The following is a 21,471-nucleotide window of genomic DNA, read 5'->3' as shown; positions in this document are numbered from 1 at the left end:
TGCGTTACCTAGGGAGGTGGTGGAATCTCCTTCCTTAGAAGTTTTTAAGGTCAGGCTTGACAAAGCCCTGGCTGGGATGATTTAATTGGGGATCAGTCCTGCTTTGAGCAGGGGGTTGGACTAGATGACCTCCTGAGGTCCCTTCCAACCGTGATATTCTATGATTCTATGAAACTTTTCCATCCTTAATCATATTTTTCTTCCTTTGTAGAATTACTCCATGTCTGTATATCTTGTTCGGCAGCTCACTTCAGCCATGCTTTTGCAGAGGTTAAAAATGAAAGGTATCAGAAACCCAGACCATTCCAGAGCACTAAGTAAGTTGGTTGAATTTTTCTAATTTTTTGGTTTTTTTTTTTTAGAGAGATCTAGAATTGGTGAAAGGTACCAGATTTACAGAAGTCTTCTATCCCCAGTAGAGAGAGAGCTTGCACTGCTTTTGCTCATTCCAGACCATGTGGGAACACCTACTCAATGCCTGGATACTCTCCTGATATTGCTAAGAGCACCTCTGCAGTGGTGGGCTGTAAAATATAGCACTTCTGTTGGCATCAATATCCATTAATCTCTCCACATGTATGAGGTGCCGTTCACCTTCCTGTGACGTGTAAAGAATTTTTTGGAGGCCCCCTTCAAAGGTTGTACTTGATTCAGCCTATATATAGGTTAGGGCCTGCTCTTGCAAACAATACTGTGTCTAGTGCTAACTGCTGTGGGTCATCGGTGGGATTACTCTTGATGGCAGTAAGTACTCTGCCTGCCAGTGTTTGCAGGTTTGGGCCTTAAGCAAGGAAATCAATGCAAATTTGATACTTGCTGCAAGCAGATTTCCCAGCTTCTCAATATAGATGGCTTTACATGAAAATTAAACCGTATATTAATGAGTATCTACTCAAACACCTGAGTGGTAAGAGTGGCATTTTTAAAAATGATTATGTAATATAATTTAAATTGTGTTTTTCATTGTACTAGTTAAAGAAAAGCTTACTGCCGATCCTGATAGTGAAATTGCCACAACCAGTTTGCGGGTATCTCTGATGTGTCCTGTAAGTAAAGTTGTGAAGTATAATATGCAATTAAATTTTGGGGGGAATCATTCTTTATTTTCGTTCATCTTAAATTCAAAGTTGGATTATTGTAAAAAGTACCCACAACTCAGAACTCTGTAAAATAGCTTTTACTGTAAGAGGGATTTCTATAATATAGTAAGTGGTATGTTGTTTTTTAAATACAAACAGTAGTCAACAAGTGAGAGCATTAAAGTGCTGTGAGAGCATCCAGTGCAACATACTTGATCATGTGTACCTCTCAAGACCTTTTAAACAGGAGAAGATGTATTATCATCTCTCCCCACCCTTACCCCCCCTTTTTTTTAAGAGGGTGAAACTGAGGCATTAAAATTGACATGACTCATCTAGAGTTTCTCAGCAGATAAATGGCAGAGCTGAGCATAGAAATTAGATCTCCTGACTCAAATGTTCTACCTACTATACCACACTACCACCTTTTTATAAGAATAAGCCAACTCTTGAGCACTTTGTCACTGAATGTTACCCAAGCATAAGACCTACAAATAACTTTGGGATTCTCTTTCAGCCTATTTAAATTGAAATCATGCAGGAAATAATGCTTCAGTCTGTAGTATTGTAATCTTTTTAACAAGAACACGATGCCTGGGAATCAGAACTCTTTTTAAGTTTTATTCTCGGCTCAGTCATGATTTGTTTGTGTGACTGTGACCAGCTGAGTGATCTGCTTTGTTCAGTTTACCCATTATAAAGTGGGTATAATACCAATTCAGAAGTCAGACTTCACTAATCAGTGTTCATAAAGCACTTTGAGATCCTGGGATAAAAGGTACAAAATATTATGACTACTTCAAACATTTTACCATAACAAAATTTTAGCAATAGAACACGGACATAGGGCCAGCACAATCTGCTATTAAAAATGTCTGTGCTGGGCCTTGACATTTAGAAACATTGGTTTTGCCTCTGTGAATGACACAATCCTGTATTCTTTCTGCACATGCAACTCCTGTTGATTTTGATAGGATTTATGGGCATACCAGGACCTTGGGACTGGGCACTTATTTACCAACAGGAAACCATTCTTATCCCGTGATTGGTTTATTTCATTGTTATCTCTGAAAATGTATTTCAGTTCCCTCTTGTCTGTCATGCTGATACTTGTTTCTATTGCATCTCTTGCAGCTGGGAAAAATGAGACTGACAATCCCATGCCGTGCTGTTACCTGCACACATCTGCAATGTTTTGATGCTGCTCTTTACCTACAAATGAATGAAAAGAAACCCACCTGGATTTGTCCTGTCTGTGACAAAAAGGCAGCTTATGAGAGTTTAATATTAGATGGGTAAGAGATTGAGTTTGTCACTTAGCTTTTTTACAGTAGTTCTGTATCTTAGAATGTGAATATAGCAAGTACAAACCTATGCTATGCTTTCAACATTGAGATTTTCAGTTTCTGGCTATCTTATTTCAGTGTTACTTTATTTCCTTGAATATTCAGAGATGTCAGTGCCAGAAGGGACCATTTATGATCATCTAAGCTCACCTTTTACATAACACCAGACCACAGAGCCTCCTCCATAATTCCTGCATGAAGCCTATAACTTCTGTTTGAGCTATAGCAGATCTCTTAGAAACACATGAGTCTTGACTTAGACATCAAGTGATGGAGAATCCACCATGTCACTAGGTGTTTACATAGGCAGGCTGTACTTCTGAAATCTTTGCATGGAATTGGACTGTAAAATATTCTGTAACTGCTTCAATCAATGTCAAGCATTTATTCCAAGGCTATAATTTTATCTTTAATCCCTATTACTCCCCTGAAAAGGTTCATAAATACCAGTAATGCTCCCCAGGTGGAGTGGGTGTAGGCTGTGGTATTCTGAACAGAGTTGAAATCTATAGAGAAGGACAGCTGTAGTGGTGTGATTGTAGAATAATGTTGTAATACCCCAGGTAGATGAAATTTTTTTTTTCTCTCCGTAGCTTCCTTGATGTAATTCACACTCCATCATAGCTGGCTTTTAACTTCATTACTTCTGATTTAGCTCAGGACTGCAAACAAAACCAAAGCAACTCAACTTTATTTTCCAGGCTCTTTATGGAAATCCTCAATGAATGTTCCGATGTGGATGAGATTAAATTTCAAGAGGATGGTTCTTGGTGTCCTATGAGGCCTAAGAAGGAAGCCCTGAAAGTGTCCAGTCCTCAGTGTACCAAAATAGAAAGTATGTATATTTGGGTACTGAATATCAAACGGATAAAAATATCCAAACATTATAGACTCTCAGATGTAATGAGGATAACCCTTTTAGCTACCAGCAAAGACTATGGGAGCTTAGTATCCTGGCCCTTCACCCATTCAGATTTTAAAAGAACATCCCTTTCTCTCTCAGAATATTCTTTCATGTTGATTCTTTTGGGAAATGGACCGTTCATTATTCCTGGGAGAGGCCCAAGAAGCAGTTTGTTCCCCTCGGTTTAACACAGAGATGCACTGGATGATCCAGGTCTTTCTGGGGCTGGTCTTCACTATGGCACTAAATCAGCACCACTGCGATTGATTCAGTGGCGTCAATTTAGCGGGTCTGCTGAAGACACAATAAGTCAATGGGAGAGCGCTCTCCTAGCGACATAGCATGGTGTAGACACTGCAGGAAGTTGATGTAAGTTACGTCACTTGAGTGTGGTCTTTTTACACCCCTGAGCGACGTAATGTACGTCGACTTAGGCGGTAGTGTAGACAAGCCTTTGTAGCACCTAATCTTTGGTGTAGGGAGTAGAAATCCCAAGGTTGCTTCTGAATTCTGATTTCATATATAGAGGCCAGAAGGGCAATGTTTCAGGTCAGTAGGGTAGAATTTGAGAAGCTATTCGTACCACAAATGGAAATGGCTTATGTTAACATCGCTTAAACAATCATGCTTTTTCTTTAGGTTCCAGTGTTGTCAGCAAACCATGTTCTGTGACAGTGGCCAATGAATTAAACAAGAAGAAAGTAGATGTTATCGACTTGACAATAGAAAGCTCTTCTGATGAAGAGGAAGATCCTCCTGCCAAAAGGAAATGCCTATTTATGTCTGAAACACAAGGAAGCCCAACCAAAGGGTTTGTTAATTTTAAAGTTAGTTGTTATTCTGTAATGTCTCAGATAAGCTAACATGTGGATGGACTTATAAATATCTCTTCTGGATGCAGTTCCAAATTTCCACATCAGAACTTTTGTTAGCCTTCTGCAAGAAGTAGCCTGTATTAATATATGGTATCTTCGTACAGGTGATTATTTTATATAGTTTTACATCACACAGAGATTTGCCCTCACTTGCTGTGTATGCAGTAATGTACTCTCTTGGTGTGATAGCTGTGGCAGTGGGGGTTCCCTGTGCAAAATGCTAATGCGTTCCTGCTAAACTAGCTTTCGTTTAAGGGTTGAAAATACCACAAATAGTAAAGGGCCTGCCTCCTGAATATCTGTAGTGCTGTTTCATTGATATGCTTAAGTCCAGCATGTCAGCCTTAGAAGGGGAAACCCTATACTGTGTTGAATCAACTCCTAGATTTTCCTTCCAAAGTCTGCATGCAGCTGAATTTCTTAAACCTGATAATCAGCCAGAAGAGAGACAGGGAACACTGTGTGTGAGAGAGAAAAGTTAAGTGGGATAGAAGAAGCAGCAATGGGAGTTAAGGACCAAAAAAACAACCACCACCCCAGAAGATTGGCGAAGATGGCAAAAAGCCATCCTGCTAAAAACAAGAAGGCCATATTCACTCCTGGTTACAATTCTGTTGCTTGAGTAGAGTTACAAGGGGGATGGATTTTGTTCAGTGGCTCTTGTCAGGCACAGTCAGAAGTGCTGCTTCCTAAAAGTTCTCTTATCTCCTCATCTCCACGTTTTTCCCAGGTAGACACAGGATTCCTAACTTCCAGTGAAGTTCTTACCATTACCAACATTTCTTTCTCTTCTGGGTCCCTCCCATTTTTTACATCACTCAACTGCAGTCCCTGACTACAACTTCCCATCAGGGCTTTTCAGTTGGAGTACTCTGGGGTCCTGAGAGACTTTCAGTTACTCATCTAAAGAAGGGGAGTATTTGTTAGGCTGACCATTATTAGAGCTGAGCATTGCTCCACCAACCCATTCCAGAGGGTCAACCTTCTGGCATTACTGACTGGTCACAATCAAATTTCCTACAACATTTGAGAGTCACAGCATAGTCACTCATGTCTTTCCTCAAGTCAATTCTTCACCCCATGCCCAAAACTTACTACTTTTCTCCCTTCTGCCACCTGATGAAATATTGAGCATGCCCTGTTCACACTGCAGCAACGGGTGTTTACTGCTCTTTTGCAAGTCTATAGTTGAAATTACTTTTTCATAGATTTCCAGTGGAGACCCTCTTTGAATTCCCATCACTTGTTGTGAGAGCAGCAGAGGAGTCAGACTTCTTCCCCTCTCAGTACTGATTGCAAATGTAAATAGTCCTAAATATCTTCAGGAAAGAATAGGTTTAATAGTAACCTCAGATGCCAGTGACTTCCTTTCATAGTGCTGCTGCTGCCACTTTTTGGCAAGATGGGTGGAACCAGCCATATGTTTATGTCCTATGTTGGTCTGAAGTATTCCTGTCTGTTTTCTGAGCACAAAAACATCAGCTCTACTTCTGTAGAATTAAGGTGTCTCTTAAGCCATATTTTCAGTGTCTAGAAATGTGTGCATTGTGGCATCTTTCGTGTGTAAGTTTCTATCACTGACTTGGGGTTACAAAAAGATCTTCAAATATTTGAGGGGATAGTTGGCCCTGTGAGTTACTGTACTGTCTTGGACCTTTGGAGAGCTGAATTTAACTCTTGCTTTAAGTTGTGAATGAAGATGAGTTTGGTCTTTTCATACCATACATTGGTAAGAGAGGACTGATAAATGCTGGACCAACTTTGTGGCACTAGAGATCAGCATTGAGAAACATGGGCGTAGCGATACGTGGGGAAGCTTAAACAAGTGCCAGCTTGGTCGTGGCTCCAGCTGGTTCTGTCAGTTCCTCACTTCCCCAGAGTACTTAATTCACTTACAAATATCCATTTATATTCCTGGATGATAGTGTTATAAATGACCTGAAGCCCTGTACTTTGTTTTAATGCCAACTTGCTCCTATGTCACAGCTGCTGTTGAGAGCCAAGATACGTTCATGTTATAATGAAGACTGTTATGAAAGAGGAGATTAGAGTGGAATACTGTGTAGTGAGTAGCCACACTATAGTTGTGTTGTAACATAGTGACCTTGTGAATGAGAATGCGCTGTGGTGCAGAATTTCTCTCCTCTTAACTAACAGCCAGATTGTTTGTTTGTAATTTCCCATGTTGTTTAAAACAGGGTTCTCATGTATCAGCCATCTACTGTAAGAGTGCCCAGTGTGACAACAGTTGATCCTGCTGCTATTCCTCCTTCGTTAACAGACTACTCAGTACCATTCCACCACTCACAGATATCCAGTATGTCATCAGACTTGCCAGGTAGGTGGTGGTGAATTTTTTTTTTTTAAACCTGTTCCAACACTCTGATAACTGAGGTATTGCCTTACTGAGCCAGATTACACTGAGTGCTGCACTGATGCTACATCTAAACAAGAACAGTGCAAGCAGGTCACAAGGGTGTCTTTCCACACTCAGATTCCAGGCGTATAGCTTCCAAAATGGTGATGTCAAAAACAATGCTCTAATGAGCACAAACTCGAGTTTGTGTGTTGGTAAATCAGCTAGAGGAGAAGCCTCACCATGATGGATTAGGTTTTGTTAGTGTGATCACCTGGCTGATGTGCTTTAAAAACACGAGACAGGAAGAGTATAAGCATCTAAAGTTGTGACAGCTCACCTCAACCTTATCTTGCCTCTAGACAAGGAGAGAAACCTTTTACTTCTATCTAGCTGGTTGAGGTTTGCTCCTAGTGTTACTCTGTCTAGCCTAGGAAAAAGGTTAAGGTGTGAGCTACAATGTGTAAGCTCTGACCTCTGTTGCCTTTTTTTATCTAGACATACCCTAAATGCCCATGATGCATTCTTCAACACTGCTGCTAATAGCAATCAGAAGGTGGGAAATGGTGGTATTTTCTATCCTTGCTCTTTACAAGAATGCTGTTTGTGAGGATTCTTGGAATTCTTTCTACCTACACTAGTACACAGAGCCTTGGAAAATGGTTTCAGCCAACACCCACCCCTTTCCCTGACCTGTCCGTGTCCTCCCTGCTGCACTTGTGCCTTTTTTTTCCCCTGTTCCAGCCCCCACCTGGATGATGGTATCGGGATAGATCTCCTCCTCTGTGTTTCACTGCGCTCTCTGGTTCTTTTATTGCTCCCTCCCTCCCAACATGCCTCCCTTAAGAAAACCCAGTGTCTTTCTGTAGAATACTTAGAAAAGCCTTCAGTTCACCTTTAATTCTCTCCTTAAGGTTAAAGTGAATTAAAGTTCTAGAATTTCACAATGAGTTGTGGATCCCTTATGGGCGCTGTAGAGAAATCTCCTGAAACAAATCTCCCATCCATTTTTCTCAGTGGGTGGGGGGAGAGACAGCCTGCTGGTGAGGGAACACCATTGCCTAGATCCAGTTGGAGGTGAGGGCTGGCTGGCAAGGGAGGGAGTAGGAGGTGAGTTCTACAGTAGCCCATTCCATTCTCTATTCTTTTGTCTTTCTTTCTGTCAATATGGGGAAGGCAAGGCCAGGATTTTCAAAAATACAAGACTAAAGTCTCTCTAGCATTGGTAGGCTTCTGTTTTTGAAAGTTCTACCCTAAATGCTTAAGCACTGAAGGTGTATAGGATGGAAGAAATTCAGTCACTGCCCCTTGAAGCTTGTAGTTTGAACTGCTTCTGCATTCCTAATGTTTCCAGACAGCTTTAACACCATAGGGATGATGTTAGAAGTGTTTCCTTGCTGGCTGCTGTTGGATGGAGGAGAGGCCTGCTGTTTGGTGGTGGACTTACTTCTCTACAGCATGCTTAATATTATGACTCACTTTATGTCCAATTGATAAGTTATGGTCACACAGTGAATCTTGTGCTATGCTAAACTTGCGCTATGCTAAACTTGCATACACTTGCAATATCTCCAATTAGCTACCTCCTCATCTATGCAACTATGTTAAAATCACCCCAGTATATCCAGTGCCTTGCATAATGACAGGTTTCAGAGTAGCAGCTGTTGAGAGTCAAAAAGAAAAGGAGGACTTGTGACACCTTCGAGACTAACAAATTTATTTGAGCATAAGCTTTCGTGAGCTACAGCTCACTTCATCAGATGGAATCCACTGAATGCATCCGATGAAGTGAGCTGTAGCTCACGAAAGCACATGCTCAAATAAATTTGTTAGTCTCTAAAGTGCCACAAGCACTCCTTTTCTTTTTCCAGTATATCCAGTGAATCACCATCATCGCTGTACCTTCATGTAGGGGAAAAACCCACTTATAACTAGACAACTTTATTTTTCCTGGCTCCTGATAATTTGAGACGGGTGTTATCACATGTCCTTCACTAAGTACTCTATAGCTAACACTAAGCAATTTAACTATGATAAAACGTTTCTTAAAGCTGTACAACTCTTGATAACAGAGGAGACAACATTAATCTCTTATCTTTTTAGGTTTGGATTTTCTTTCACTAATCCCAGTTGATCCACAGGTATGTTTCCTGGCTGCACTGATGGCCTTTAATTTTTTAATGTTTTGTTTTTCATGGTTATACACTTCAGAAAAATGAATTGCAAACTATCCGGACTAGTCGGGTCCTCCTCTTAGTCTGATTAGTGGTCCGATTAGTCAGGAATCCTTCTTAAACAGTGGCTAGTATCAAACTTTGAGAGGAAGGCACAAAGCATCCCATGATAGACCAGTATAGAATCCCTTTTCAATAAGGGAAGACTCCCTCTCTCCCCTCCCCCCAAATCCTCAGGTAGGTAGGTAGCTAGTGTCCTTTTCCCAGAAACATGAAAGTTTCTGTCCCTTTGTAATGTAACTGACTCTAGGTCGGGTATCAGACGTATTACAATCCAGTCCCCTGCATAGGCAGGAGGCTATATCAGATATTAAATAGATACTACACTTGATCTTGATCTTAATTAAATGGCCAAGACAAGAGTAGGATTTGAGACAGATTCTGATCCTCTCCTGAGCTTTCAGGACAACTGTCATCTGTCCAGTCCTTGGAGAAAAAGGAAGTACTTAATGTTGCGGTGTCCGATAGTACTTTGTGTCAGATGGGCAGGGGCATGCCCAGGAATTTAAATGTGAACACTTTTGGAGGGACACTAAACACACACAAATGACAGGTTTGAGTGGACCCCCGCCCCCGTTTCTCGCAATGCCCAGCAGCATCTCCCCCTGCAGCCTGGGCAAGGAGGAAGCAGCAGGGCACCTGGTCACAGGCTCCTCCTCCCCCCGTCGTTTCTCTCCCCCCTTCCCCCCACTCCTACAGCTGCAACCTACTGCTGCTTCTGTGCTCCTGGAGTCCCAGTGCTGCTGCCTGCTTTGCAGACACAGCTGAGGTGAGTCAGGGGCTGGAGGCAGAGGCAACATGGACTCCCAGTAGCAGGGAAGGAGAAGCAGCAGGCTGCAGCTGTAGGGATGGGGGCAGGAGGAGCTCAGCCAGCAGCCCTGCCACTTTCTCCTGGCCCAAGGCTGCAGAAACACACATATGGGGGGGGGCTCTTGCCCTCCTTTTTGCATGTCCCTGCAGATGGACCCTATAGCAGGGGACTCAGTTGGGGATCCAAAGGCTGCCAAGCTGGGACTGATAGAGGCTGTACACACAGGATATAGATTGAATATATTGGTGTAAATCAACTTCTCCAGCCAATTCAGACATTACAGTCTGATTCCAAACACTTGCTGTGACCTGAGGTCCCAGGGTGGGATGGTTTTGAAGACACCACAACAGTATGAATCCATTTAAAAACTAGTATAGTACGTTTTTAGAGTGCATCAAGTAGGTAAAGACTGAAGATGTTCTGATCCCTTTTGGGTATGAACTCATTCAAACCTGCTAGAGATTAGTAGTGCCTTAAACATTCCTCCCTGTATTCAACCATAATAATGCTAGTTTAAAAGGAGGTTCTGCCAATTCAGGAAACCTGTTTCGAATTTGCATGAGTTTAGTATACAAAAAAAAAAAATCCGACTTACAGCCCATTTGTCATTGGTAAAATGTTCTTAGAGTCAAGTATCTCTTCCTGTTAAGTGGCTGCACTTCAGTGGCGTGGATGAACTGATTCTTGTAGACACACAATTTGCAAAGCACTCTTGTGTCATTCAGGATTAAAAGTGCTATGTAAATATAAGGTGATTACACAAATGACAGGAGACCCTCTTATACTTGCACATCTGCAAATTATGAGGTAAATTTTCCACTATGAGATGTCATAGCAACACAAGACCTTGCCACAGCTCCGTACTAAGATTTCATAGTATGCCAGTAAATGTTCTGTAGCATATGTATTAGAAGTAGTGAAGTGTTGTTAAAACTAACCTAGCCTCAAATAAATGAGCAGAATATATTTTGATGCATTCTTTGCTTGCTGTGTTCTTGCTTGCTGGTTTGTAAAAGTCTGGTTCTTATTATGCATGTATTAGCAAGTTTCTGTTGTAGTTAACTAACTTGTTGTAGGGAAGATGCATCCTCAGAGCTTATTTTCCCTTGTGCAGTTAAGTCTCTTCCTTATCGGCATCATTGTTTGTTTCAAGCAGTACTGTCCTCCTATGTTTTTGGATAGTCTCACTTCAACCTTAACAAGCAGCACCCCTGGCAATATCATCACATCTACCAGCCACCAGGAGAGCAGCACTCACGTTAGTTCTTCAAGCAGGAGTGAGACAGGAGTCATAACCAGCAGTGGGAGCAGCATTCCTGACATCATCTCATTGGACTGAAACGCTGGCAGCAAAAAACTCTAGGAGTAATTGCACAGAGCTGCTCGTCATGACTAGAGAAGGAACTGCAGTGTCTTGGAAGCTATTTTGATATTTATTAAAGAGACAGATTGATTCTGTTGCCTTCTGAAAGTCGAGTAAAACTACATCTACAGTAGGAACAGATATGATTAGAACTCTCTCCCCCCTTTCCCCCCACGGTCATAAAATATTTGGAGTAAAAAAGATCGTCAGAACAAATGTACTGTTTGGCTTGTTCTGGGGAAACTGACTTTGTTTTGTTGTTGGATGGATTCCTACACAGCAATAATGTAAAAAACAACTTTTTTTTAAATAAAGAAGGCACTTAACCACTCTAGAATGAAAACAGCATATGTTTATCCTGGATACAAGAGAGAGGTGCAGAAGTCTGCATTGCTGAATTCTTTCACTGCAGCCTGTAATAAACTTCATTTAGAATAATGAAGGTTTGTGAAATAGCCATGATTTGTGCTATATTTGTTTGTTCCTTACATCCTTCTTTCCCCTTCTTCCCCCTTCCATGGGGGGGAAAAAATCCTGTAAATTGGTTCCGGACTGTGTTATTTACTTATGAATGCAAATTCCTAAAGTGTTCTTCCTTGTGTATTTTGGAGAAAAACTATGCAAACCCTTCATCATACAGATGTTAATGTGTGCTTTCAATTCACAAACAAACTGCTATGCAGAACCTGGCTTTGGTCCTTTAACTTCTGGCCAGGCCTCTTCTATAAGGTGGAAAGTAAAAAAACAAACAAAAAAACCCTGTTCAGACGATGAAATCCTTTTTCTTCCTTCATGTAATTGCCTACCCATACTAGTTCATAAAACTAAACTGTGTCCTTCAGTGCAGCTGTTGGAATCACGAAGTAGTTACTTATCTGTCTAGTCTGTCTTTGGTCCAGTGCAGGATTGTTCTCTGTGCATATTTGCCAAAGCTTTGTCTAGTTGAGCTTTAAATGATTCAAACGGCTTCACCCGCCTTTTTGGCTACTGCACAGTTTGACACTACGTTTGGGAAACTTTCTTTACTCTTTCAGCCCATTACTCCTTGTTAAACTTCATGGTAGACTAGAGGGTTTCTTTGTTGTGATAATTGTCAAACAGGTGTAGACACTGTCCCTGCCTAGCCAAAATATACATATAGGGCCAAATCATGCAAGGTTTCTTAACAGTCCTATTGTGTATAGTGTCTAGAAGGGTTTGCTGATCAGGACTATAATTAATCTTTCCTCCTAATCCCTCCCTTTTAATATTTTTGATCTTTGCCTTCCTCTTCCCTGATATTTTCTTTGGTGGTACCCAGAATTTTACACAGTATTCTATGGATGTTCTCAGTGCTGCATGTTGGAAGGGGTTACAGACCAGGAAAGTGGTAAGGAAATGCTTTGCTTTAGAGCTGGAATCTTGGTATTGTCTGTATATCTTGACATTGCAACTTCTCCAAGTATAGTGTTTCTATTTACTATATTTAAAATTCTTCCCCTAACAACTCATTTTCATTCTTTCCTGTCTCTTCCCTAATATATTTTATTTATTTTTGATACTAATGAGGAAGTGTTGCATTTAGTTCAGTGTGCTTTATGCCTTCCGAAAGCCATACTCATGGCACTTGTTTCCATAGTATTTGAACTAAGTGTAAATACAGGAGATGTTAAAACAGGGCTGATTTCAGATCCCTTTTGTCATCCTCCACTCCCACCCCAAATTATCGGCATTCCTGTTACTTGTAGCTTTTTTGTATGCTCTTTCAGCCAGTCTTCAGTTCATCCCCTACTCTTTTCCCTTTGTCTACTTACTAACTTTGTACCTATTAAATGAGCAAGTTTTTTCTGGCATGATTTGTTAATAAAGCCAAGCTGCTTATTGTTTCTAATTTTCTTTAGGTGATTAGTGTTTTTCTCTATACTAATTGCATATTTGAAGTAAAAATAGCATAGTCCTGCTAATGTTGAGACACTAAAGATAAACAATATTTTTAAAAGTTCTCTTGTACTAAGAACATCTGGTACTTTGCAGATGCTGGCATGGATCAGTATTTGTCACACACACTCAGTACCTGGCCTGGGCCGGGGAAGCTAACGATCCAACCAGCAGACTAAATTCAGTGGTGAATCCTGGTTATGTGCCACCTGAGGCATGTTGTGCATACGACAGCTGGAGTAGAAGTCAGTGACCAAGACTGGTATTCTGATACACTGGATCATAAACTAACATGTGAAGCACTGAATTGCAATATGCAATTCTATAATTTCCTAGTCTGTTGTATCTGCTCAATTAGAAAAAAAGATTTCCTTTTCTCAGAGCAGCAGATAACTGAGGAAACATACTTAAGAATTGCCCAGGATCAGATTTGTTCAGTGCTCCCTTCCATTTGAGCAGGGTGGAAGGGTATGCACAGTATACCTGTGCCTCATCTGCTTGCTTGGAACATCCATACTGCAGCAGTGAAATGAAGTGACAAGCTGTCCCTTCACAATTTGAGAACTTTATGCAGAAGGTTTTGCCAGTGATGCCTGCAGTTCTACAGCAACTAGTATAGTCTGTTTTTCACTTCTCAGATGGAAGTCTAGTGCATTGATTTCAGTTGCCGGAAGCCAAAGTTGTGTGGTATAACTACCTTAGTCCTAGTCCAAAAAGAAATTTCTGGTTTGACCTGTATAGTTGCGTGAAGATTATTTACAGTATGTAAAACTGGATGGAGAGCCAAAAGCCCACAACAACCCTTTGACCTGGACTGGATTTTAAGAACTGGCTGTGCAGCAATGAGAAATGGACTTCACCAGCGCATAGCCACAGGACAGATTGTGCCACTTCTCCAGGAGTCCCAGCACCAAACATACCCAAGAGGCAAAAGGTGGCTTTAAGCCACACTTTTTCCCTCTGCCCAATGCTTGGTTGGCAGGAAACCTGCTGTGGGCCGAGTGTAAATTAGAGCTACCATGGGGATATACTAGTATACAAGGGGCTCCAGAGGGCTGCTCTGCAACCAGGGACAAGAAAAAATGACTCACCTGGCAAACCCACTCCAACTTAGCGCAGCAGGTAACGGTGGGCTGCGTCATGGGTGCATGATGGCCAATGTATCCTGACAGACAGAGCTCCCTACAGAGGCTGTAGTAGAAGGGATAATCCCTCTCAGCTTTCATGCTTTGATCAGTGCTCAGTTTCTCAACAGTACATTCTTTGTGAGAGACTCAGTAATGGAATTTATAACAGAACTGAAGTATTTCCTTGGCACCACTAGTTGGTATGTAGCAAACACTTCATTAGTAAAAATCAGGTGCAGGGGGAGAGGAGCTATTCAGCCATATAACAATGATCATTATGTTAAGTAATTGGGGCAAATGCAGTCTCCACTTTCAAACACTGCTCTTCTCGGATAAGTTTAGAAGCACTGAGAGGAAGTCAAGTTTGAGCTGTGTGTGATTTTTAGCTTGACAAATGTAATTCAATTTCATCCATCGCTGTTTTCGTTGGTTGCAAACTGGTAATTGTAGAATGAGATGAGTTATCGCAGCAGTTTTTCAAAGTTGGGCTTCTTTTGTTTTAAAAACTGGCAAAACTTTTTGATGGAAGTCCTATGCAAGGTTTACATTCAATTAATAGGAAAGCATAGTTCTAAATATCAGGCCCAACAGTACAGTGAGAGCCATAAATGCAAGTGAAAGACTTCCATGGACAAATTATAGCTGGCTACAGTTCTAATACTATACAGATGTACATATAGCAGCTACTAGCTAAGATATTTGTGGATGGTTCCTAACAGACTGCTTTGACATGTCAGCCATACCAACCCTTCTGCTAGAAAGTTTATACTGAATATTTTGAGTACTCTAGGGAACGCAGTTTGCAGTGTTGGAGAACATGCTGGATTGGGCAGCATAGGGTACCCTTATTGCACCCATGCAATAGGGGGAACATTTAAGGCTTTGTACTTCAGCATGTTCCTCGCTTCATAGCAAGATTGATGTATATTGAGGGTTTTTTTAGTGTAATAAAATGTAAGCACTTCCATTTAGCTTCCACTGTAAAAGAACCTTTTTTTTTTTTTTTTTTGCTTGGAGTGTAACTTAATTGAACTGAACAGAGCCAGATACTGTTCAGCTGCTAGAGGAAAGTAGTTTCTACCACTTTAAAAAAAAAAATCCCTACATTATTACATACTCTGAGGGGTAGAGAAAATAGTGGTAGATAAAAGCAAAACTAGCCTCACCCCCACAAACTGATGATGGCTATTATTTGGAGCAGCTCGGGTGAAGGCTTTCCCAAACACCTTTTTAGTTACATTATTAAATTCTTTCAGAAACTGGAACAGGCTAGTAAGAAATTGGGGGCTGTTTTTTCTAATTGTCTACTTCAGTTTCCCTAATACCAAAATAGATAATCTAAGTTCATTCAAAACTTTAATCTTGTGTTAAAAGGCTTGGTTTCTAAGATCACTTTCACTATATCATCAAGAACATGTACGTTTTCAAAGGGGTAAGTGAAATAGATTATTAGCTTTAAGGGGACTAAGAAGAAAAACTTAAATTTAGTTAAGAATTCCTGCATAATTCTATAGTAAAGCAGCTGCCTCCACTGTTTTCTACATCAGGACAGTTCTGAAACAGACTACGTGTTAATGGAAATAATCTCTTTTGTGAAAGTTGTAGGTAACTACTGAGTGGCCTGCTTACAAAAATAACCCCTCTAGTCAGTCAACATAACTTTTTTTTTTTCAGGTTTTTTTTTGGGGGGGGGGAATGAACATGATATAATTGCAATATGCTGGATTGTTTGTATTCAATGTGATATTCTCAAAGCTTACTACTTCCTTCCTGGTTTTGAGGAAATGTAACAAGGTGAAACTGGGCATTGTAACATGATAAACAGAGAAGGTGGTTACAACTTATCTAAGAAGTTGTCTAGAGGTGGAATACCCTCCTTCAAGCCTTTGCGCTTGCATATTTCAGCCACAACTTGCCAAAGACTAATAGTTGTATCATAAGGATCTCCAGGCAAAATTTGCCAATGATCAAAGATATGTTGTGGAAAAGCTTGACCACCAGTGCTGGACCTCAAGTCAGCAGTGAAACCTGGGGAGGAGGAAAGCAAAGTCAGCCAGTCATACCTGCTGTGTCTAGGCAGAGTTGGAAGCCCTACTGTGGATTGAATAGTTTTTTGCTAGAATGGCACAGTGGAGTGAGATTCTTGAGGTGTGTTTGGCTCTAGAGCAGAATACTCAGAGAGACAAAACATTGAACTCCAGTTCCGGAACAAGAGAGAGCCTCTCCTTTCTAAGTGTGTAAACACCGAGAAGCTAAGCTCAACTTGGGCAAGAGCGTGATTAGAAAGCATGTTAAACCATTACAATAGCCAGTGTTGTATTGTAATCCCCTCATTGTCCACTGTTTAATTCTTAGAACATCAGTGACAATCACACAAGGCACCTGGTTACTTCACACAGGAGTCTGGCACCTCTAATCCTTCCTTCACACCTACCGCTTGTGCTCCTGCTGCAATCGGTTGCTCTGTGCTGGTTTCTTAGTGGAAAGCAACAGCCATGAAATCAGAAAAAAGGTTAGGGGATAGGGTGGAGCAGTCCTAGCTCAACCCTTCCTTTCCAACAGCTAGGAAGTCTTGTGTGGTACAGTGCTGTACATATGCTGTCCCAATTACAACCTCTGGGAAACTGACCACCCTGAAGTTTACCATTTTGTTTTTTTCCAGGTTTCTAATTGAGCACATTAACCTCTTGTTTACTTTTCACCTAACTGTAATTACAAGTGAACGACTAGTAACTGTATTGTAATGGTTAACTTCCTGGTGGAATCTCAGCCTCGACTTAGGCACCCGTATTCATTGTACGATGCACAGGGGAGACCTAAGCACCGCAGAAGCTAGCAAGCTGAATGGGGAGCTGCCTAAATTAGCCATGAGTGAAATGCTAAGAAGAGGAGGTGGATGGGGGAGAAGAGAACCCCTCCATTACATGCAGGGTACTCACCTGGGCTGAGGGCAAGTCAGGTTCAATCCCTGCTGGGGACTTGAACCTTACTCCCTCATCACAGGTGAGAGTACACTGACTCCTGGGTTATTGTGCATTCTGGACATACACACCTGTCTCATGGATCGGGGCTAACCCCACAGGTGTGCTCTGAGAGTGCCTATACCATCAGGCCCTAGGGGGAGACAGGTGAAGAACACGAGCCTGAAAAACTGCAGGGTTTCAGCAAGAGCTGTGGTCCAGTGTCAGGACTGCTGCTGGCTTTTATACATGCCCATCAGCAGAAATGCAGCTGGCAGCTGAATGGCAGACACACCTAAATGATGGACTTAAGTACCTTTGTGGATCTTGCCCTTTCTCCTAGATGAGTGAGTCACATGCATCAGAACTACTTTGGATGTAAGTATACTTATTAAAGAAGGATGACTAACTTATTTCACCTTTCCCTCTTCACCAAACAACGACTGCCTCCTTTTTTCTTTTCCAGCTGCAGCAATTCAGCCATGTGACTAGCTCCTTCCCAACTGCGATATCAGTACTCCTGGGAATGCAACTTAGTATGAGCTGTACGGAAAATATCAGTTTTTGGAACAGCTTCAGTTCCTCAGCTGAGAATGACAAGCCTTACCTATACCAAGGAAATCGAGGAGCAACTGTTTCAGCATTTGGGTTTCTACAAGATGCTCAAGGTGCAGAATAATGTGCAACCTCCACAATGTATCCTATCATTAGAAAAAGTTCAAACTTCTGATTGCAAATAGCACCTTCCAAATAGGAAACAAAGAAACCCATGTACTGTCTGTCTGAATCTCGAGACACAAACAATAGTTCTGATGTGTTAATTGTCTCCTTACAATGTTAACTCTGAAATCTAAAGATGATCCTTTAAATACTCATTTCATATTGATAATTTCAGCAGAACTATCCAGTTAATGTGCTTCTCACACTATGTCAAAAGCCCATCTGTTATCTTGTCCCCCGCCCCACAGCTGGCAAAACCTCCAGCTTCACTACTAAACACATCCCCACTGCGAAAGGGCAGTTTCAGTTTATATATATTTAAAAAAAAAAAAAGCGCACTGAAAATTGACAAGTTATGGGCAGTGAAAGGAAAGGGATATAATATCAAGTTAATCAGTAAGGCTATGTAGATTGGGTTATTGGTTTAAAACATCAGGCTACCTCCTCGGCTGTGGTAAGCTGGTATAGCTCTGTGTTACACAAGTTTGCTAGAGCATAAGATCCTGCTTTTAATAAATACCTTTAGTGACAGAAGTAGGGTCCTGGTCACCCCGGAATGTCCTCAGCTGAGAAGAGTAAGTTGCATGTGTCCACACAGGGTGCCAAGAAGACATTAAAGCCCAGCGGAGAAGGCTGCCTGTCAGCACAATGAGTTGAAGATGCAAAAAATACCAGGAACGAAGTCAGATGTAAGAAGTCCCATTTCATTAACTCCCAGCCACGTTGGAAGCCCTCCCCCACCATCCAGACATACTTAAGGAAGGTACAAGGAGTTGTCTAAAGACAATATGGCCTCCTTACCAAAAGACTCATTTACATGTAGATAAGCCTTGACCACAAACATCGGGGTTCCTGCCATTTGGAATTTGTCAAAGACATGGCCCCGTTTCCTGTTCAGCACACCATGGATACCTCCAACCACTTGTTCGGGGCACTATGAAGAAAAATGTTACTTAGTTACATACAAATAGCAGTGGCTTGGTCATTGAACATAGCAGCACTATGTTCTTAGCACTTAGCACCAGACAATCCCTTTGGATTCTTCTCCCACCCTGGAACCACATCTATGTGTGCCTGCCTCCCTTCTCCAAGGCGTTTCCTCACCAATGTCTGCACCAGTTTCGGGTTGTACAATCCCCAGCGTGTCATTTGTGTCTGCAATAGACCACACTGCAGCATATGTTTGTGCAGCGCTGTCCAAAGGTTGTGTGTTCAGTAAAGAACTTGTGCTCACTTTTTGCCCCAGAATAATAATTCTCTACGTCTTTTAGTGAAAGGGCAGATCAGTGAGAGGCAGGGCTCCCATCATTTGTCTAAAACTAAATGCACACTAAGGTAAATATGTAAATGGAATTATTTAAAAGAATGCTTGACACACACTGATAACGCTATGTTAAAACAGTCAAGGCACTACTTCAGGTGCTAAAAAGAACGGCTTTGCAGCAGTAGCCACAGCAAGCAGATCCAATTGTTCATTGCAATGCCCTCACTTGGCTGGGGGGACTGTGGGAAAGTGATGTGATTCAAGCAACTCTGCTGTTAGAGTGTTTTCTGGTAGGGGATTTTTACCACTACACATTTCTAAATTATGGCAGGCATTGAACTTGAGGGCCTTTTTTTTTTTAAAAAAAGGCAAACCAGTATGTGTTTTGCTGTAGAAAGTAATACATACTTTTAGTACAAATAGAAATTTCCTGAGGTCTTGCATTTACCAAACAAAGTAATTTGAACCCTTCCTCTCCCCAAAACAAAACAAGAGAAGTGAGTGTTAGGCTTGGTCTACACTACAGAGTTAGGTCGACATAAGGCAGCTTATGTCAACCTAACTATGTCAGTGTCTACGCTATAGCCTTGCTCCCACCCATGTATGTGCCCTACTATACCGCCATAACTCCATCTCCACAAGAGGCGTAGTGTTTAGTGTCTAGGTAGACACTGTGTTCCTTACGTCGGAGTTGTGAAATTGATAAGAAAGCCGGCTCCCAGCTGGGCTGCCACCCAGGCTCCCAGCTTGGGCTGCTGCCTGCCCCTCTTCAGTTGGTGGAAGTGCTCCTGGTGGCTATATAGGTTGATTTAAGATCATAGTGTAGACACAGAGTAGGTCAAAACTCTAGAAAAACTGCTGTTTAAGTATACAGAGACATATTTAGAAATAGAGCTGCTTATACTGAGTGGCACTGGCAGTTCATGAAGAACAGTGTGATTTAACCCAATGCATGTAGCTCTCACTGCTCAAACTCTACCCTGTTCCAGACACACACAGCTCCAACTCTACCATCCTCAGAAAACAGGACCAACTTCCTAAAAAAACCCAAAACCATAGCAAGTGCAACTTTCTTAACAGTACTTGTACAATTACATTCCTTTCATGTCTCCTCTAGCTCACCCTCTTACATACCTGGATCTCCACGAGATAGATGGGCTCCATAAGTCTGGGTTGTGCTGTAAGAGCAGAGGCATACAGGACACTTCTGACCGTGGGAAGAATTTGTGCACCACCACGGTGGACCGCATTGGCATGCAGAGTAACATCATGGATATCAAAACGAATGCCCCTCATGTTCTCCCCACACAACACACCCTGCAAGAGAGTCAGTGACCTTTTACAGAATTGAAAGGAAAATGGTGGATTTGATACTGTCACTTTTTACTACTTTGAACGTTTTTACAGATATGGGAGTTCACGTGGAAATACATTTGACAGTGTGCTTACACTGACACTTTGACCTTCAACTTAAGAGTCATGAACACTTCTTTTGGTACTGAGCAGGTATCCTGAAGGAATAGAGGAACTATTCATTGCAACATGGAAATGCAAGTTTTAAGAACACAGGCGTTTTCACAACAAAGCTGCACTTGGAATCAAAGTTCAACCACTCGCAGACTGCAAACTATTTAATATTTGGGTGGAGGAATTCCATGCATTTACAATCACTAGAAATCATTCATCTAAATAGAGTTTCAATTTTTTTTCTGTTCTTTGCTGAAACTGTTCATAGTTTTGTGTAATTTCCTAACAGTTCTAATAAATAAGTTGTCTTTTCCTAAAGGTTACATATATATTCTATCCGTAGCTAAAAAGGTGTTTGGATAACGTCAGAGATTTTTAATATCTAATAATATCCTGCATGTAAACTATTATTCATACTTAACTTCTTTTGTTGCCCATTGGAAGCCAGCAACAACACTGTCTTTGATTTCATTTAGGTACTGGACACCCCTGGTGATATTGACCAAGATATTTGGACCAGTTCCATCAGGTCCAAAGCACCAGATCTTACGAACTTCAGAAACATCCCACTCATATTTCTCTGCCAGGTAATGGGCACGCTGCTTCAGTTCTTGATGGGAACTGACTTCTCCTTTGTCTATGTCCTCTGCCAAGCCATCGGGGAAGGGCCGAGCTTTCATATACAGCCTGTTGTGTTTATTGGCAGATTTGGACAAGCACATCTGGCTCGATTCTTCACTGACTGTTTTACGATAAGATACAACTGGGTCTGATTTCTGCGAGGTAGCAAATAAATTCCAATAAGATTGTAATAGTGAACATCCAACATTTTACACTAAAATTACAAAAGGAACCTACTATGTCTCGTCATTCCTACATCTGTATTATTTGCCCTTTTTATAACAAAGTTCTAAATCATTTCTTTGCCTTAGGTAGCAGGTTTTATTTTGTACTCCTGGGGGGAATTCTATGCCACTGCGCGTGCGCACACACACACAGAGTAATCATGTCCGGTGCAGATTCCCCCCACGCCCCCTAAAATACATTC

General features: G+C 41.4%; 2 protein-coding genes across 10 annotated transcripts in view; one reads left to right on the top strand and one right to left on the bottom strand.

Moving 5' to 3' along the window:
- Nucleotides 1–20,938, bottom strand: part of LOC140911119 (uncharacterized) — a 36,511-nt gene extending 15,573 nt beyond the window's left edge. Inside the window, exons 1-3 of the mRNA XM_073343478.2 lie at nucleotides 20,091–20,938; nucleotides 18,494–18,626; nucleotides 18,213–18,329 (exon numbers count right to left, since the gene is read on the bottom strand). Of these exons, the coding sequence (XP_073199579.1) occupies nucleotides 18,213–18,329; nucleotides 18,494–18,626; nucleotides 20,091–20,252 (412 nt within the window). The 5' untranslated portion in view covers nucleotides 20,253–20,938. The remainder of the gene's footprint in view (nucleotides 1–18,212; nucleotides 18,330–18,493; nucleotides 18,627–20,090) is intronic.
- PIAS2 (protein inhibitor of activated STAT 2) overlaps nucleotides 1–21,471 on the top strand; it is a 54,364-nt gene extending 32,893 nt beyond the window's left edge. For 4 of the 9 annotated variants that reach the window (XM_073343470.1, XM_073343474.1, XM_073343468.1 and 1 more), the window contains 8 exons: nucleotides 212–317; nucleotides 973–1,046; nucleotides 2,214–2,374; nucleotides 3,127–3,260; nucleotides 3,969–4,140; nucleotides 6,403–6,542; nucleotides 8,664–8,701; nucleotides 20,900–21,471. In XM_073343470.1, the coding sequence (XP_073199571.1) occupies nucleotides 212–317; nucleotides 973–1,046; nucleotides 2,214–2,374; nucleotides 3,127–3,260; nucleotides 3,969–4,140; nucleotides 6,403–6,542; nucleotides 8,664–8,701; nucleotides 20,900–21,196 (1,122 nt within the window). In that variant the 3' untranslated portion in view covers nucleotides 21,197–21,471. Of the gene's footprint in view, nucleotides 1–211; nucleotides 318–972; nucleotides 1,047–2,213; nucleotides 2,375–3,126; nucleotides 3,261–3,968; nucleotides 4,141–6,402; nucleotides 6,543–8,663; nucleotides 8,702–10,758; nucleotides 12,839–20,899 lie in introns of those variants that run through there. The other 5 variants (XR_012158838.2, XM_073343475.1, XM_073343476.1 and 2 more) reach the window with 5 other exon arrangements.

The sequence above is a fragment of the Lepidochelys kempii genome, chromosome 5, assembly GCF_965140285.1.
Source record: "Lepidochelys kempii isolate rLepKem1 chromosome 5, rLepKem1.hap1, whole genome shotgun sequence".
Taxonomy (NCBI): Eukaryota; Metazoa; Chordata; order Testudines; family Cheloniidae; genus Lepidochelys; species Lepidochelys kempii.
The sequence above is the reverse complement of the archived record's forward strand: the minus strand, read 5'-3'. Positions and strand labels throughout refer to the sequence as shown.